General features: G+C 44.0%; 2 protein-coding genes across 4 annotated transcripts in view; one reads left to right on the top strand and one right to left on the bottom strand.

Moving 5' to 3' along the window:
• LOC129839451 (inactive rhomboid protein 2-like) overlaps positions 1 to 9,854 on the top strand; it is a 41,035-nt gene extending 31,181 nt beyond the window's left edge. For 2 of the 3 annotated variants that reach the window (XM_055906922.1, XM_055906923.1), the window contains 7 exons: positions 544 to 705; positions 1,000 to 1,085; positions 1,285 to 1,348; positions 1,592 to 1,762; positions 1,872 to 1,972; positions 2,914 to 3,067; positions 7,106 to 9,854. In XM_055906922.1, coding sequence (XP_055762897.1) covers positions 544 to 705; positions 1,000 to 1,085; positions 1,285 to 1,348; positions 1,592 to 1,762; positions 1,872 to 1,972; positions 2,914 to 3,067; positions 7,106 to 7,525 — 1,158 coding nt within the window. In that variant the 3' untranslated portion in view covers positions 7,526 to 9,854. The remainder of the gene's footprint in view (positions 1 to 543; positions 706 to 999; positions 1,086 to 1,284; positions 1,349 to 1,591; positions 1,763 to 1,871; positions 1,973 to 2,913; positions 3,068 to 7,105) is intronic. The other variant, XM_055906921.1, reaches the window with a different exon arrangement.
• A 3,277-nt stretch (positions 9,855 to 13,131) lies between these two features.
• On the bottom strand, positions 13,132 to 15,723 carry aanat1 (arylalkylamine N-acetyltransferase 1). The gene is made up of 3 exons (XM_055907102.1): positions 15,430 to 15,723; positions 13,835 to 13,989; positions 13,132 to 13,437 (listed from the first exon to the last, which is right to left on the bottom strand). The coding sequence occupies exons 1-3, from the start codon at positions 15,593 to 15,595 to the stop codon at positions 13,132 to 13,134; spliced, it is 627 nt and encodes a 208-aa protein (XP_055763077.1). The 5' UTR covers positions 15,596 to 15,723.
• Positions 15,724 to 17,952: the final 2,229 nt, after the last annotated feature.

Below are 17,952 nucleotides of genomic sequence, written 5' to 3'. Positions count from 1 at the left end.
GGCCACAGTATGAAGAGTGTAAAGGGTCCCACATGACTAGTCTAGTGGGTGGCTATAGCTCAAATAACTGTAGCTGTGGTTTTGGTGGAAAACTATCTTTGTCTGTTCTGTACTGTGATGCACTAGGTGCTACCTTTTTGTATGGTTGACTATCAAAATAGGATCTCTTGACTACTTACAATACAGGAAAGAGGTCTAACGACCAGCTAAAACAGAGGCTAGGGCAGTAAACCTAACTCTTTTTTTGGCCCTGGTTCTCAGTTAAGTTAACTGCTGGGGTTGCCAGGTTAGGTTAACTGTGCTGGGGTTGCCAGGTTAGGTTAACTGTGCTGGGGTTGCCAGGTTAGGTTAACTGTGCTGGGGTTGCCAGGTTAGGTTAACTGTGCTGGGGTTGCCAGGTTAGGCTAACTGTACTGGGGTTGCCAGGTTAGGTTAACTGTGCTGGGGTTGCCAGGTTAGGTGAACTATTTTTGGTTGCTATGTCAAGAATGTGTTTGGTTGCCAGATTAACAGTGTATTCCTGTATTCTATCCCCCCTCCCAGGAGGACCTAATCCACCTTGGAGCCAAGTTCTCCCCGTGTATCCGCAAGGACAGCCAGATAGTCAGTCTCATCCAGAAAGCCAAGGACCAGGAGAGAGAGTCAGGCTGCTGTGTACAGAACGACAACTCAGGCTGTGTCCAGACCCTCAGCAACGACTGCTCGGTACGCAAACACACACGTACGCAGTAGGCTCACATGCATATGTATTATTGAAGACCCACACACATACACACTAACCACTATTGTACTCCCACTTACGTTCCCTCGCACTCTCTCTCTCTCTCTCTCTCTCTCTCTCTCTCTCTCTCTCTCTCTCTCTCTCTCTCTGTGTTACGCTCACACACACTCTCTCTCTCTGTGTTATGCTCACACACACTCTCTCCTGCCACTTAAAGATGAATGATTGTAAACTTGATCAACTTGTGTCTGGCTGTGTTTATTCTGGTCTGTGTGAAGGAGTCATTGGCCACCTTCATGAAATGGAGGGATGAAGATGTGGACATTCTGAGGTCGTCAGGCTCTGTGTGTCACCAGGACCCCAGGTACCGTCTTTGATACTGTTCTACTATAACGACTACAGTGGTAACACACACACACACACACACACACACACACACACACACACACACACACACACACACACACACACACACACACACACACACACACACAAAACTAACTCAAGAGAGTATCATAAAGTGTCTTCCTGCTATCTTATTTCCTGATGCATGCTGGGAACAGGACCTGTGAAGAGCCCGCCTCCGCAGAGCCTCACATCTGGCCCGATGACATCACACATTGGCCGGTGAGTGACAGGAGGATCAGCCAATGTTATGCTCCGTCTGACAGCCCTGCTAGTATGTATTGCGTGAACAGACATCGTCATGCATTCCATTTCTACAGAATGTTGCACCCCACTGTACAGTGTAAGCCCCCGGTATTGAAATAAAGCAGTGGATGAGAGGTGACAGAACCATCGTAACCTCAGGTCTTGGATCAGTGGAAACCAACACTAGCTTCTTCTCACCCTCCCTCCATCTGATCCCAGATCTGTACCTCCCCCCGCAAGACGAACCTGACAGGCTACAGACACATGGACTGTAACCTCAAGGGGCGACCCTGCTGCATAGGAACTAAGGGCCGGTGTGAGATCACTACGAGAGAGTACTGCTCCTTCATGCACGGTTACTTCCACGAGGAGGCCACCCTCTGCTCCCAGGTAGGTGGGTGTGTGTCCGTCTGTCTGTCCTGTGGTGGGCGTTGTCTACAGGGTTTGTTTAATGACAGCCAGCTCCCCATCTGATCCGGTGGTCTCTCTTCGTTAACAGATCCACTGCCTGGATGATGTGTGTGGCCTCCTGCCCTTCCTCAACCCTGACATCCCTGACCAGGTCTACAGGCTGTGGCTCTCCTTGTTCCTACACGCAGGGTAATCCTACACTGTATTTCTATGGTACTTTTCTATACATGATATTGTTTTTAGCCTAAAGTGCTTGACAGTTAAGAGTATGTCGACCTCGGGTCATCTGACTCTAGTCACATCGGTACTTAGTGCAAATCCAAACACCATAGGTGGAGTCATGGGTTTTTGCCGACCAATTGACCTGAACAGGAAAGTCTCTGTAATACTCTGTTAAAGGTCCAATGCAGCCTTTTAATCTCAATATCAAATCATTTCCGGGTAACAATTCAATAACTTACTGTGATTAAAAAATATTAAATAATGAAATGGTCAAAAATAGCTTCTTAGCAAAGAGCAATTTCTCAAGCAATAATTTAGCTAACACTATCTGGTAGGGGTCTGGGGAGGGGAAAACTTAAAATGTGCTTTTTTTGGCAGAGGGTTTTGGAACTCTCTTTCTTATTGGTCTATTAACAATTAACACATTTACTGCCTGCAAAACTCCATCCCACCAAAACAGCAGTTCTTACACTAAAAGGGCATTATCGTCATTTTCACAATTTCACAGTATTATTCCAACCTCAGTGTGGAAATAGATACATAAAACACAGGTAAATCACGTTTTTGACTGCACTGGGCCTTTAATACTTTGTGTAACCCTAGTTGTAGACTACTACACGGCTCTGATTGTTCCTTGTCAGTTTACACGGTCAGTGTATGGTCAGGGATATCCCATTGTATCCCACCGTACCTAAGTATGGCCTTAACAGCAAATACTGCGTCGAGAGGATTCCCCCCACATGATTCAGATATGGGTACTTAGTGAGGAGATTACAGCACGTGCTGGGGTTTGTGTGTGTGTGTGTGTGTGTGTGTGTGTTAATATAGCATAAGCCTACGGTATGTGCGCCTATAAGCCTATTTCCATGCGTTGTCCTCTGACTGGCCTCTTCCCTTTCCCTATGAAGCCTCCTCCACTGCCTGGTGTCCGTAGTGTTCCAGATGACTATCCTGAGAGACCTGGAGAAACTGGCTGGCTGGGTCCGCATCTCCCTCATCTACGTCCTCTCTGGCATCACCGGCAACCTGGCCAGCGCCCTCTTCCTCCCCTACAGAGCTGAGGTACACACACACACACACACACACACACACAGGCTCACACACAGGAGCGCACGTACACACACCTGCTCAGCTAACACAACCGCCACTGCTAATCTTCGTTGAGCTGGTCAGGTGTTTTCTAGGAAAGCTGGCGAGAGAGAGAGAGCGTTAACATCTCAGCTAGGCCCGGGCAGCCACTGAGCTTAGCACGGTTACTGGAGGAGCTTTGGATAGGGAGATTACTGGACTGGACGTGACCCCGTCTGGAGGGTAAACGATCAGGACTTAACTGCCTCTGCCCTGTCTCCGTATCACCTGAAGCTGGAACAGAACCATTACACGTGGCTTGAGAAAGCCATCGAGATCCTCTATTCGTTTGAATGCTCAAAGCATTGGTAGAAATGCCATTGACAAAAACGTATTGCAATTGTGCGAACTGGCTGAATTGCTAGGGTTGGCACAGTCAACGAGACGTTCTGACAGCCTGAGAAGAAGAGCCTTGGCTGCAGCAGCCAGATGTGGTGTGCCAGGGTCCCCCTAGTGGTGAAAAGGAGTATCAATTCACTCCATGTAAACTGTAAAGCTCCATGCATCCAACACATTTACATTCCTTTGTCCAACACACACAACTGGGTCTCATGTTCATGTTTAATCACAAATGAGTGTTAACCCAGTCAGTTGACCCATTCTTTCTGTCTCAGACCATGTCTTGAGTCTCTCAAGTGTGGTCGCACACACAAACACACTCTTACACGTTTTGTCATTCACTGACATTCCCATTGTAGCCCTATCTTCACCTACTGAGGAAATGTCCAGCTCTCTGTGTTCCTCTCCCTGACCGGGACACGCTGGTGCTTGTTGTGTTATCTGCACATGATCTAATCCAACCAAGCCCTTTTCTTCTGCAGTGTGTGATGTGCTAATGGTAAATTAGTCCAATCCCCTTGAGGTGAGGCAGCTGGCTTAATTGTGCCTGCGTGTTAAGGAGAGAGCGAGAGAGGCAGGGACATTTAGTCCAGGTTGCGGAATCAGCAGCAGGGTAAATGTGAAGGGCACAGGAAGTGATGTCAGAGCGTCTTTGGACAGGAGACCCTGTTCCCTTGTCATCTCCTCTTATAGCTTCACCATTGGGCTATTGCTGTCCATTTGGCATAGGAAGAGTGGACAAGTTACTTAAATGTTTTTCCCTTGTTCTATTTCTTCTGGTGTTCAGACTCCTTTCTGTATGACCAGACTGTAATAGCCCGTCCATGCCAAACTTCATCGATTTACAATTGGATTCACTCGTAGTCCCGGTATGTTAGGTTGCAGAAATGAAGAGTGCAAATGTTACTGGAAAGAAGAGGGCGCGCTACAGTTTTGTGCTCGAGGACAAGGCTCAGTGTGGTGGACAGGAAGCATTGTCTGTGACGTGGGCGTTGCCAAGTGGGAGAAGAGAGCTGTCGTGGATGACCTAATTGGCGCAAACCAACCTCTCCCAATTGGCCTCTGTAAAACGCACTCTCTTGCTCGCTACAGATTACCCGAAGGATATTGTGTGGGTTGACAAAGGTCCCTGCTACACTAATCCAGATTCCTGCTCTTGTTCAATTGTTGAAAAAAAGAAATGGTCTGGTCTTCCAGTGCTTCTACATACAGATTATGGATCAGAGTTTAGTACTGCCGAGGAGTACCTATTTCTGGAAGAATCTCCTTTTTTTCATTTCCCCAGATTACCAGCTCTAAATCTGCAGGTATGTGGCTGCAGCTGTGCGTCTTTGGCGCTAGGTACGTCTGTCACTCTCCTAGTGTGAAGTTACTGTGAGGTAGCACTCTGAAATGTCACCGCTGCTGCACCAGCAGGACGCAGGCTTTCACACAACAGGAATAGCTCCAGAGACGTGAGGCGACGCACGGCTCCTCATCTCAAGCCACTTAGGGCCCCGTTTGAGTTAAAGGGGATTATCCCATTGGTGGAGTAAACAAGACCCAGAAGCGGTGGCCAAACCAGTCTCTATCCACTGTGGTTGAACCAGTCTCTATCCACTGTGGTTGAACCAGTCTCTATCCACTGTGGTTGAACCAGTCTCTATCCACTGTGGTTGAACCAGTCTCTATCCACTGTGGTTGAACCAGTCTCTATCCACTGTGGTTGAACCAGTCTCTATCCACTGTGGTTGAACCAGTCTCTATCCACTGTGGTTGAACCAGTCTCTATAAACTGTGGTTGAACCAGTCTCTATACACTGTGGTTGAACCAGTCTCTATACACTGTGGTTGAACCAGTCTCTATCCACTGTGGTTGAACCAGTCTCTATAAACTGTGGTTGAACCAGTCTCTATAAACTGTGGTTGAACCAGTCTCTATCCACTGTGGTTGAACCAGTCTCAATCCACTGTGGTTGAACCAGTCTCTATCCACTGTGGTTGAACGCATCACAAATTAGGATTAGTTCTAGGTCTTCACGATGTTGGAAACTAAATGTTTGTGTTATACCCCGAAAAGGGAGAAATAAATAAATAAATCACATGGAGATGTGGCTACGGCTTCAAGTCACTTGTAATGAGTCTTTTCTTATGAAATCATCAGCCATTTACATAGGTACAAAATATGTTTCACAAATGCACTATATATTCTCCGAAATTACATAGCTGTTACAAGTGTTCAATAAACCAGTATTGTCTCATTTATACATTACAATGGCTCAATGGATCCTTTATTATCCCCCTTTTAAATTGACACTAGGAAATCCAATGACAAACCTTTTTAAATGCGTCACGTATCTGGTGGCAGATTTCAGAAATGCTTAATGATACAACGGTAACAGTCGCTAGTACTTCTTCAAAGGACTTTGAGTCACTCTTCAATGTAGAAATTCAGAAGTCAAAAGTTTAGACATTCTGAAACTCAGCCTCTCTAAAGAAACAACTAGACGTCACAGCAGTAACACTCTCTAGTTCTTCTTCAAAAGACTTTCTGAGTCACTCGTGAGAGCAGGAATTCAGAAGTCAGCGAGAGTTCAGACGTTCTGAAGCTCAGCCTGTCAAACGAAGTGTTCAATGGCCAATAAAGCTTAGACTGTCGAGCGCCGGCTGGGGAATGATTGGATTCAGAGCACCCATATAGCGTGTCTGGAACGCGTAGGCCGCGTGCCTAGGGCGTGTGAAAAGCCTCACTCCTCCTCGCCCGTCCTTCTGGGAGGTTAGAATCTCAGATTAGCCATCTGCCCCGGTACGCCGACCACAGCCCTGACGTCTATCTAATCAGGATGCCAGCTGTAGAACCAGTGACCAAAGAACCATTGTTGTTGGTTTCGACCTAGACCTAACTATTGAGGAGTTACAACTGAAATGTACATTAAGTCGTAAGGTTTAGAACGGAGGCACAATGTGATACTCTTTTGTTATACTACTCCAACAATGACACGTTCCCATTTTTGGAACATCCAACGTCACTGTAGACATAAAAAAGGGAAGATGGTTAAAATGTCTGATGGTGTAATTTATATATTGATCGCAACATTTGTTTGGGGACATCATACCAAAGAGAATTACCCCGCTGAGAGGAAGTTAATTGAAGGGCTGAACCTCTCCAGACCCCTGAGCTGCATGCATTTGGATCAGTAGGATACCGACCAAATTCACTATGACACACAGACGTCAACATTTAATGTACTCAGCTGGTGCACTTGCTTCCCATTTTGCCCGATTCCTATTGTCCTCTGCTATAAGGGACTATACCAACTCCGCCTCAGTCATCTGCCTGCCCATTAGCAAGGAGTACATAATGCTACCACCACTTCCTTCATGCTAATGTACTAGCATTTGATATGAATTTCAACAGATGCCAGTGAGCAGGATGCATGCATCTATCCTGGCATCTTCCGCTGATGTGCCCCATGCTATGGTCAACAGTGACATTCATTCATGCACATGCTGGTCTTGTCACCCATTCATCCAGTGGTGGCATCGTCATTGAGTGAAACATCATCCCCTCCCTCCATTTTGTTTAGTCAGAGCAGGTGGATGTATGACTCTCTCTTTTCCCCCTCTCTCTGTCTTTCTCCGGTTATCATCCAGGTTGGCCCAGCTGGCTCCCAGTTCGGGCTGCTTGCCTGCCTGTTTGTGGAGCTCATCCAGGGCTGGCAGATGCTGGAGAAGCCGTGGAAGGCCTTCCTCAAGCTGGTGGGCATCGTCTTCTTCCTGTTCCTGTGTGGCTTGTTGCCCTGGATCGACAACATCGCCCACATCTTCGGCTTCCTCAGCGGCCTGCTGCTCTCCTTCTCCTTCCTGCCCTACGTGACGTTCGGCGACTTCGACAAGTACCGAAAGCGTGTCCTCATCCTGCTATCGCTGCTGGTCTACCTGGGCCTGCTCTCCTCGTTGGTTGTCTGGTTCTATATCTACCCCATCAACTGGCACTGGCTGGAGCACCTCACCTGCCTGCCCTTCACCGGCAAGTTCTGCGAGAAGTACGACATCGACCATGTGGTGCACTAGAATAGCACTCACTAAAGCGCTAACAGCTAATGCTAGCTGGCTATTGAACCTGGACATTCACTAAAGCGCTAACAGCTAATGCTAACTGGCTTTAGAACCTGGACATTCACTGAAGCGCTAACGGCTAATGTGAGCTGGCTTTAGAACCTGGACAGGAAGCGCAGTGGAAAATACTTTTAAGGGAAACGGAACTTAAAGGGAGAGCGCACCTGGTTCATATGCCCGTAAGCACCCAGGGTATCTACGCACATTGCCTTCAAGACTGTACAGCTATGCTAGTTCCTCTGGAGAGAACGACTCAGTCTGAGCGTGGCGTTAAAGTGGACTTGGAAGACGACAGAGGATATCCTGCCCTGTCGTTTCATAAACTGTCACCTTAATACTACAGAGGCCTCTTATTTGTTACCTTTTGTACTCATTTTCTACAACACTGGATGTATCTAACACTACGTGATATAGCATTTCATTATGTTCAAATACTTTGAATTAGCTGTTCATGTGAGCATTTCACTATGGTATTGTATACAGTTTGTCACTGGCTGGAGCGTTGTTTCAACTTGAACCTAGTTTTGTGTGCTTTTCATGACTTTTCCATGGCACTTTTTTGGGGGGGGACCAGTTAAGTGTTAAGAATTCCATCCAATAGCAGTTACCTTTCACAATGAATTATACCGTACAGACAGTGTCAATAAAATAGTGTTATTGTATCTGTAAATGATGCTTGTTCTTCATCTGAAGGATTGGTCTGACCTTCCAAATCCTGCCTTCCAATCTGCCTAGGTTATTTATGGCAACTGTAGGTGCTTGATAAATATACATCTAACTAATTCCAATTGAACTGCGTCACTGCCCCAAAGACAAGCGGTTGGCCTTACGGAAGGCTTTTCAGTGTAAGTGCACTACTAATTAAACACGTTGACTTGTTTTGGCCATAATTGTGGCGTTTCACTGGACACTGTGGTATAGGTTTGATACGCAAACGTTAATTAAACGTAATATCGTAAGATTATAGGATCTGACTGACCGTCCAAAAGGCAGTATGTGATCTGATAGAGCAAACTAGAAAGTCCATGTTGTTTCACTTCAAACTACGATGTGCTTGCACTATATCTCTACAGTAATATATATATATAATAATTATAGCACTTCAGTGCTATCAAAGCAAATTACTTATCAATGTGTTATGCGTATATATTTAAAAAGCGAACGAGAATCCATGTACTGTGTGCCTTGATCAATGGCCATTGATTCAAGAAAGGCTGCTAGTCACTCTTGCCATTTACAGATATCAAAATGGCCAACAGAGTTTCTGCCATCCCGGCCTGCTCCTGGTCTCTTGGATTATGACTCTCTCCTCTGGCAGCTGTCCACTCTTCACTGCTTAGGACGTTTCCTGAGAGGTGGATTACTGCGGTGATGTGGATTATTTGAGCAGGATTTACTATGCTTTGTTAAGTCACTTTACACACCAGCAGTCAACTGGTGGCGTTAATGGCCGACTATGTCAATAACGTGCAATTCTTCGCAGGTGTTGGTTGGACGATCGTTGAGTACAGTTTTACATTGTTTTGTCATTTGGGCATTTAAATGGTTGTGACCCCATTTCATTTGCTAGGAATCTGTCCCTCTTTTCTTTTTACATGAACACTTTAGCACAGTCTGCTCCTCTTCATAGGAATTCACCGTGCCTTCTGAAATGTGTGTAACCCTTGAATTTGAGTGTCTGTAAATCGGCAAGCATAAATGCATAAGTCTGTAAATGCATTTGGACCAAATTGATTAGTTATTTATTGGAATAAAAAAGTACTTATACTTTGGAATTTGCTCTTTTACTGAGATATTGTGATATTATTGTTGCAGTTTTTAAGATATTACCCTTACGTGTATGTACAAATTCAAACGATGTTCTTAAAAATAAATGTAAATGTCATAATGTTTTCCCTTGTCTGTCTTGAGCTCATAGATTCAACTACCGGTAACCTTTTGTGAAAATGGCTTGAGGAACTACTTCTTTGGATCTATGCTTCTGAACTATTTCTCTTGACAATCGCATTCAGCCGGGTAGCGTGTTGGTGCTTGAAAAGCTAGGAATAGAAATACTGTTGTAGATTCACCCTCTTCAAGAGAGATTTACTCCACAACTTTAATCTCTGTGGGTCCAGTTTTTGCAAACTGAGAAGTTGAAAACAAGTTGCTTTGTCTTCTAAATCTGGCATTTGTTAATCATAGAAACCCTACAGTGTAATGCATTTCTACATTCCAAGTGAAAGGGAAACAGTCAGAAACAGAAATGTTTGAAAAATAGTTTATTTTCAAAATGTTATAAAAATCAGTAACGTCTTGATTCAAGATTGATGGAGGTAGAGGTGGTGGTTTTCTACAGAGAAAAAGACTACTCATTTATCAAGGGGAATGTAAAATCCCGGGGAGGGATATTGGTAAAAATTGCTGCGTTTCAAACATTAAAATGCTATAAAGTCTATCTTCAAATACTGTGCCAGCTACAAGTATATTTTTCACAACGCCATACTATATTGTTAATTGGATTCCCATAAATGTGTCATTACACCAACACCCACCAGACATGGCCTCTAGTGGTAATGCTGCTTACTGAATACAGTAGGCCTAGCTTTGTTTAAAATGCTTGGCAGCAGCAAATAGGCGATTCTCGTAAATCCCTAGAAGTTACACGACAATAATGCTTGCTAATTGACACGTTAGCAGATAAATCCCTATAGCCCCAGGGAGAGGGGCGTGCAATACTGGTCTACTTTGGAGACTGGCGTCTCTGCTGACAAACAAACACAGCCTGGTTTGCTTATATCCCTCCCTGATATACTGTATATCGGTAAGGTAATCTAATTTTGCTAGTTCTAGCTAAAAGAGTAATACTACCATTAATACTACTACCGTGGTACATACCATTGATAATAAAAGTCACGACCCAGCTCTTTTAGCTGCCCAGTGCATTTTAAAGGCATAAATACAGAAGGATAAACAAAAACATTAGTGATCTTGAAAAGCAAATTAAAGTCCCAGGCAATCGCACAGGTGTTGATGTGCCATAAAGTTGCATATTCAGACAGGAAGAATGAGATTAAAAGTGTCCTTCTTGGTTGCTTGGCTCACGAGACCACAGTGAAAAAGGGACATTGATTTAATGCTGTTTTAATGCTTGCCATGGATTGATACACAAGCAGCACAGCCACAAAACGCTAACAGGAAGAGAGAAGCTAGCTGACCCTTCTTCAATCTAGCCCTATCTGCATTTTCGTTAGATTCTCAAGTCATCCATCAAGATGCAGTTTGTTTGCTAAAATCTCAGACTTAACATGAGTCAAAAAATGTCCAGCATTTTATACGAAAATATGTACTTTGCTGCACTTTTCCTTGATGTACTTTTCTAATGTAAACCTAGCATTTTTGGCAGTTAGCAGATTCTATTTGGTCATCATGAATAAGACATTTTGTAAAAATTAATAAAGTAATACATTTATAATCACTTAATTACGCAAGTAATTCCATATCTTCCCCAAAGATCATGTCATCCTTTGAGGTGAAAAAAAGCCTTTCGTGAACGAACACTCACGTTTGACTAGCTTTGCCTTGACTACTCTGAGGAGAAATGTACTTACCGTGATATGTGGTTGTCCTACCTAGCTATCTTAAGATGAATGCATTAACTGTAAGTCGCTTTGGATAAGAGCGTCTGCTAAATTATATTTTTTTAAATGCTTGGTCTCTTACGGGTCAACTATCTTCTGTAACACCCACCACGTAGGACACACACACCCTGCCACAACACAAAACAGTGAGCACAGACAAACACCTACGAGCCACTGCACTAGTATCCCACATGTAACTCACAGCAAGTGTAATCTCGTTCCCAGAAACTTTGTGCAATAGACTAGGGACGAGGTTTCACCGAGCTGCTTACATACAGTGGCAAGAAAAAGTATGTGAACCCTTTGGAATTATCTGGATTTCTGCAAAAATTGGTCACACAATTTGATCTGATCTTCATCTAAGTCACAACAACAGACAAACATAGTCTGCTTAAACTAATAACTCACAAATTATTGTATTTTTCTTGTCTATATTGAATACATAATTTAAACATTCACAGTGTAGGTTGGAAAAAGTATGTGAACCCCTAGGCTAATGACTTCTCCAAAAGCTAATTGGAGTCAGGAGTCGGCTAACCTGGAGTACAATCATTGAGATGGGATTAGAGATGTTAGAGCTGCCCTGCCTTGTAAAAAAAACACTCACCATATTTGAGTTTGCTATTCACAAGAAGCATTGCCTGATGTGAACCATGCCTCGAACAAAAGAGATCTTAGAAGACCCAAGATTAAGAATTGTTGACTTGCATAAAGCTGGAAAGGGTTACAAAAGTATCTCTAAAAGCCTTGATATTCATCAGTCCAAGGTAAGACAAATTGTCTATAAATGGAGAAAGTTCAGCACTGTTGCTACTCTCCCTAGAAGTGGCCATCCTGCAAAGATGACTGCAAGAGCACAGCGCAGAACGCTCAATGAGGTTAAGAAGAATCCTAGAGTGTCAGCTAAAGACTTACAGAAATCTCTGGGACATGCTAACATCTCCTTTGACAAGTCTACGATACGTAAAACACTAAACAAGAATGGTGTTGATGGGAAGACATCACAGAAGAAGCCACTGCTGTCTCAAAGAAATATTGCTGCACGTCTGAAGTTCGTAAAAGAGCATATGGATGTTCCACAGCACTATTGGCAAAATGTTCCGAGGACAGATGAAACTAAAGTTGAGTTGTTTGGAAGGAACACACAACACTGTGTGGAGAAAAAAAGGCACAGCACGCCATCATCAAAACCTCATCCCAACTGTAAAGTATGGTGGAGGGAGCATCATGGTTTGGGTCTGCTTTGCTGCCTCAGGGCCTGGACAGCTTGCTATCATCAACGGAAAAATGAATTCCCAAGTGTATCAAGACATTTTGCAGGAGAATGTAAGGCTATCTGTCTGCCAATTAAAGCTCAACAGAAGTTGGGTAATGCAACAGGACAACAACCCATAACACAGAAGTAAATCAACAACAAAATGGCTTCAACAGAAGAAAATACGCCTTCTGGAGTGGCCCAGTCAGAGTCCTGACCTTAACCCGATTGAGATGCTGTGGCATGATCTCGAGAGCGGTTCACACCAGACATCCCAAGAATATTGCTGAACTGAAGCAGTTTTATAAAGAGGACTGGTCCAACATTCCTCCTGACCGTTGTGCAGGTCTGATCCGCAACTACAAAAAACGTTTGGTTGAGGTTATTGCTGCCAAAGTAGGGTCAACCAGTTATTAAATCCATGGGTTCACATACTTTTCCCACACTGCACTGTAAATGTTTACACGGTTCAATAAAGACATGAAAACGTATAATTGTTTGTGTGTTATTAGTTTAAGCAGACTGTGTTTGTCTATTGTTGTAACTTAGGTGAAGATCAGATCCAGTCCAGGTAATTCCAAAGGGTTCACATACTTTTTCTTGCCACTGTAGCCGTCTTCAAGCGCCAGAAGGTTGATCAAACACCCCCCCCATTGAAGGAGGCATCCATCTTGGTTCGTATCCCCTCAAACACCACTGTTGCGGCGCATATACGCGTGGCCCCGGACAGGGTACATCATCTCAATGAAGGTCAGGGGCCCCACGGTGATGTCGCTGGGGCCCTGAACTTTAAATCCTGACTTCTGGTAGAAAGGGACCAGGAAGTGTTCGCACATGAGCACGGCGCAGCGCACATAGGGCAGGCAGCGCAGGTACTGCAGATAGCGCCACATCAGGATGGAGCCCTTGCCTTGCTGCCGGAAGGTGCGGTGGACAGCAAGCACATGGAGGTGGACCGTGGAGCCATGGGGCTTGTGGAGGGTGAGAGCGTCCTGAAAAAGGAGGGAGGGAAGGCTGAGTTTTGAGTTTTGAGTGCAATGTGAGATCACCCGACTAACCATTTATCATTGTCATGGAGATTTTTTCATGATCAACTCTATTGAACCCTGAATTGACAGGTTTGTGTGGATGTAAGCTTGGTTAATGTGGATGTAAGCTTGGTTGTGTGGATGTAAGGTTGGTTGCATTCTCTGGTTTTGAGATGTTTTATATAAAAACCTTGAAGTCCTTGTGCTAAAAAAAATGATTGTACTTATCTACTGATAAAATACCACATGGAAGTACATCCTCAAAGCTTGTCTTTTGATTAATTGGGTAGGCTACCAAAAGTCATTCAGTATAATAAAGACAATGTCCCACTTATTCAACACATTTTGACTTGGGGCTTACCATGGCTAGTTTCTCCTGGTCCCACAGTGATCCTATGATGAAGGCAACGAGGCGTCCCTCCTCAAACCAGCCCAGAGACAGCTCAGGGCACAGCGTCAGGAAGTGACACACCTCATCCAAGTGGAGCGGACACTCTCCAGACACAGAGATGAAGGCTGAGGAGGGCAGACAAACAACACAAGTCCATGACCAAGTACACACGTAGTTGTTTAGTCTAATCTCAGTTTGCTTACTTCCAACTAAACTCAGCATAAAAAGAAACATCCCTTTTTCAGGACCCTGTCTTTCAAAGATAATTCGTAAAAATCCAAATAACTTCACAAATCTTCATTGTAAAGGGTTTGAACACTGTTTCCCATGCTTGTTCAATGAACCATAAACAAGAGTCCGCAATAAACTGAGAGAGGCTGGACTGAGGGCTTGTAGGCCTGTTGTAAGGCAGGTCCTCACCAGACATCACCGGCAACAACGTCGCCTATGGGCACAAACCCACCGTCGCTGGACCAGACAGGACGGGCAAAAAGTGCTCTTCACTGACGAGTTGCGGTTTTGTCTCACCAGGGGTGATGGTCGGATTCACGCTTATCGTCGAAGGAATGAGCGTTACACCGAGGCCTGTACTCTGGAGCGCGATCGATTTGGAGGTGGAGGTCCGTCATGGTCTGGGGCGGTGTGTCACAGCATCATCGGACTGAGCTTGTTGTCATTGCAGGCAATCTCAACGCTGTGTGTTACAGGGAAGACACCCTCCTCCCTCATGTGGTACCCTTCCTGCAGGCTCATTCTGACTTGACCCTCCAGCATGACAATGCTAACAGCCATACTGCTCGTTCTGTGCGTGATTTCCTGCAAGACAGGAATGTCAGTGTTCTGCCAAGGCCAGCGAAGAGCCCGGATCTCAATCCATTTGAGCACGTCTGGGACCTGTTGGGTAGGAGGGTGAGGGCTAAGGCCATTCCCCCCAGAAATGTCCGGGAACTTGCAGGTGTCTTGGTGGAAGAGTAGGGTAACATCTCACAGCAAGAACTGGCAAATCTGGTGCAGTCCATGAGGAGGAGATGCACTGCAGTACTTAATGCAGCTGGTGGCCACACCAGATACTGACTTACTTTTGATTTTGACCCCCCTTTGTACAGGGACTTATTATTCAATTTCTGTTAGTCACATGTCTGTGGAGGTTGTTCAGTTTATGTCTCAGTTGTTGAATCTTGTTATGTTCATACAAATATTTACACGTTAAGTTTGCTTAAAAGTGAGAGGACGTTTCTTTTTTTGCTGAGTTTACATGCGTGGTGACATTAATCCCATCATGACTGACTGACTGTTTGTTTGTCAGGAATTTGGTTGGTATCTAAAGATTTATTTCCAAAATATATATTAGCCTTGTCTATAAAAAAAATTAAAAGTAAACTTTAAACGTAAAGCACCTCATCATTAAGTAGTCTACATTTGACAAGTCCAATTAATGACAAAGCATATATTTTTTCACAAAACATCAATATACCTTTTAATGTCTAGGTACAACGTTGTAAAGAAAAACGACCAGTATTGGGGTAAAAACAAGTTCTACATTTTAGTAAGTTAAAAGTTGTTACCCTCTCTCTCGATCTCAAACACGCTGATTGCGTCCTCCGGGCTGAGGCAACGGAACTCGCTGGCCGGGAGTGTGTGGCGACGCCCGCGCCTGGGGGAGTGGGAACCCATGGGAGGGCGCATTAGGAGGCTAGATTTCAGGAAAGGCAGGGCGCTGACTGTCGACATGGTGTCTGATCGAAGTTCCAAGCTCTTAAATCAAATAGAAATGTTGAACTTTCAATATAATTTGTACTTGGGTATTGAATGGCTGCCTGTCTCTTCGATAGCTGCTCCACTCAAGTGTTCCAAGTGAAGACGGGTTGTGCGTAAAGTCTGAGGTTAATGTGGTGCGCCGTGTGTATTTATACCGTTGGCAGTAAGCGCTATTAGTCATAAGCCTACAAGCTGGATGACCAAATTCTGAGAGAATACCTGTCAACAATAAACATATTGACCCGGATTTATTGGGGATATTCGTCACTTGTGTTTGGAATTAGCCTCTTGTAAAGATGCAACTAATGGATCGGCTTTTGGCTAAGCCGAGGTATCATATTTTTTGTTATTTAATTTATATCTATAAATTACAATTTACATATAGGTCTAAAAATTCAGTGGCCTTCTATACTGGACAAAAATATGAACATGCATGAGATTTTACTGAGTTATAGTTCATATAAGGAAATCAGTCAATTGAAATAAACTCTTTAGGCCCTAATCTATGGATTTCACATGAATGAGAATACAGATATGCATCTGTTGGTCACAGATCCTTTTTGTTTTTAAAGGTAGGAGCGTGGATCAGAATACCAGTCAGTATCTGGTGTGACCACCATTTGCCTCATGCAGCGTGCATGCAGTCTTTCTCATAGAGTTGATCAGGCTGTTGATTGTAGCCTGTGGAATGTAGTCCCAATCCTCTTCAATGGCTGTGCGAAGTTGCTGGATATTGGCTGAAACTGGAAAACGCTGACAGAGCATCCCAAAGCATCCCAAACATGGGACATGGGATGCCAAACATCCCAGAGCATCCCAAACATGCTCAATGGGTGACATGTCTGGTGAGTATGTAGGCTATGGAAGAACTGGGACATTTTCAGATCCGTGCGACATGTGACCGTGCATTATCATGCTGAAACACGAGTTGATGGCGGCAGATGAATGGCATGACAATGGGCCTCAGGATCTCGTCACGGTATCTCTGTGCATTCAAATTGCCATCGATAAAATGCATTTGTGTTTGTTGTTTGTAGCTTATGCCTGCCCATACCATAACCCCACCGCCCCCATGGCTCACTTTGTTCACAACATTGACATTAGCAAACCGCTCGCCTACACAACACTATACACATGGTCTGTGATCGTGAGGCCGGTTGGACATACTGTTAAATTCTCTAAAATGAAGCTGGAGGTGGCTTATGGTAGAGAAACTAACATTAAATGATCAATTATCAATTATCTGGTGGACATTCCTGCAGTCAGAATGCCAATTGCAGCTCCTTCAAAACTTGAGACATCTGTGGCATTGTGTTGTGTGACAAAACTGCACATTTTAGAGTGGGCTTTTATTGTCCCCAGCACATCATTGTGTAATGATCATGTTGTTTAATCAGCTTCTTGATATGCCACACCTGTCAGGTGGATGGATTATCTTGGCAAAGGAGAAATGCTCACTTACAGGGATGTGAACAAATGTGTGCACAACATTTTAGAGAAATAAGCTTTTTGTGCACATGGAAAATGTCTGGGACCTTATATTTCAGCTCAAGAAACATGGGACCAACACTACATATTGCGTTTATATTTTTGTTCAGTGTATTATTTCAAATCTAAGTGGAAAATAGGCTGTGTGTAATTGTAAAATGGCTATTTTATTTAAATTTTGATATCAATATCACTCTATCAGAATTTTCCGCATAGAATAGGCCTACTGGTGATTGTATTACGAATTTTATCGGATGTCCTCATCTATTTACCAAACGTCATGTAACTCAAATGAGGGAAACTTTTCCATTGTACATCAATTGTCTCGAGATTGTGGTTCATGTTTTTTTCCCCCATGTAAGAGTTTGTTGATCATTATTTCAGTTTTAATGTATAGTTTATCCCCTGCTGGCAATACGTTGCTGACCAATACGAAATTAGTCTTGTTGTTTTTTGGGTACCTGATAAATGCAGGTATAGAACAGAGTTAGCGTCTGTATTTGTTGGAATCCCTTTAGCAAAAAATAGAATAGGCTTCTCGCATTATATACATTTTTATAGATTAATACATGCATCTTTGCGCTTGACAAATAAGACCAACGTCCCCATATGCCCCCTCACGTTAGCCTACATTACACAACTACAGTGTCAGGCACGGTCTGCATAAAATATGTTATTTCATGCCAAAATTCTGTGAAACCATGCAATAATGGTCTGCAATAATAAGCCAATTTCAGCTCTCGACACTGACACCAAGTGGCGAAAATTGGCATAGAACGCCTATTCGAGCCCGGGCTACAGACTTGTTGATGAAATTGACGTCTTCTTTTTCATTACGTTTG

This window comes from Salvelinus fontinalis, chromosome 40 (assembly GCF_029448725.1).
Source record: "Salvelinus fontinalis isolate EN_2023a chromosome 40, ASM2944872v1, whole genome shotgun sequence".
NCBI classification, from domain to species: Eukaryota; Metazoa; Chordata; class Actinopteri; order Salmoniformes; family Salmonidae; genus Salvelinus; species Salvelinus fontinalis.
The sequence above is the reverse complement of the archived record's forward strand: the minus strand, read 5'-3'. Positions and strand labels throughout refer to the sequence as shown.

Excerpts from the sequence above, each read along its gene's own strand:
- aanat1 (XM_055907102.1), bottom strand. The coding sequence starts at position 15,595 with ATGTCGACAGTCAGCGCCCTGCCTTTCCTGAAATCTAGCCTCCTAATG. Across the intron at positions 13,990-15,429 it reads GTTTGAGATCGAGAGAGAGG|CCTTCATCTCTGTGTCTGGA; the intron begins GTAACAACTTTT and ends TGCCCTCCTCAG. Across the intron at positions 13,438-13,834 it reads ACCAGGAGAAACTAGCCATG|GACGCTCTCACCCTCCACAA; the intron begins GTAAGCCCCAAG and ends CTCCTTTTTCAG.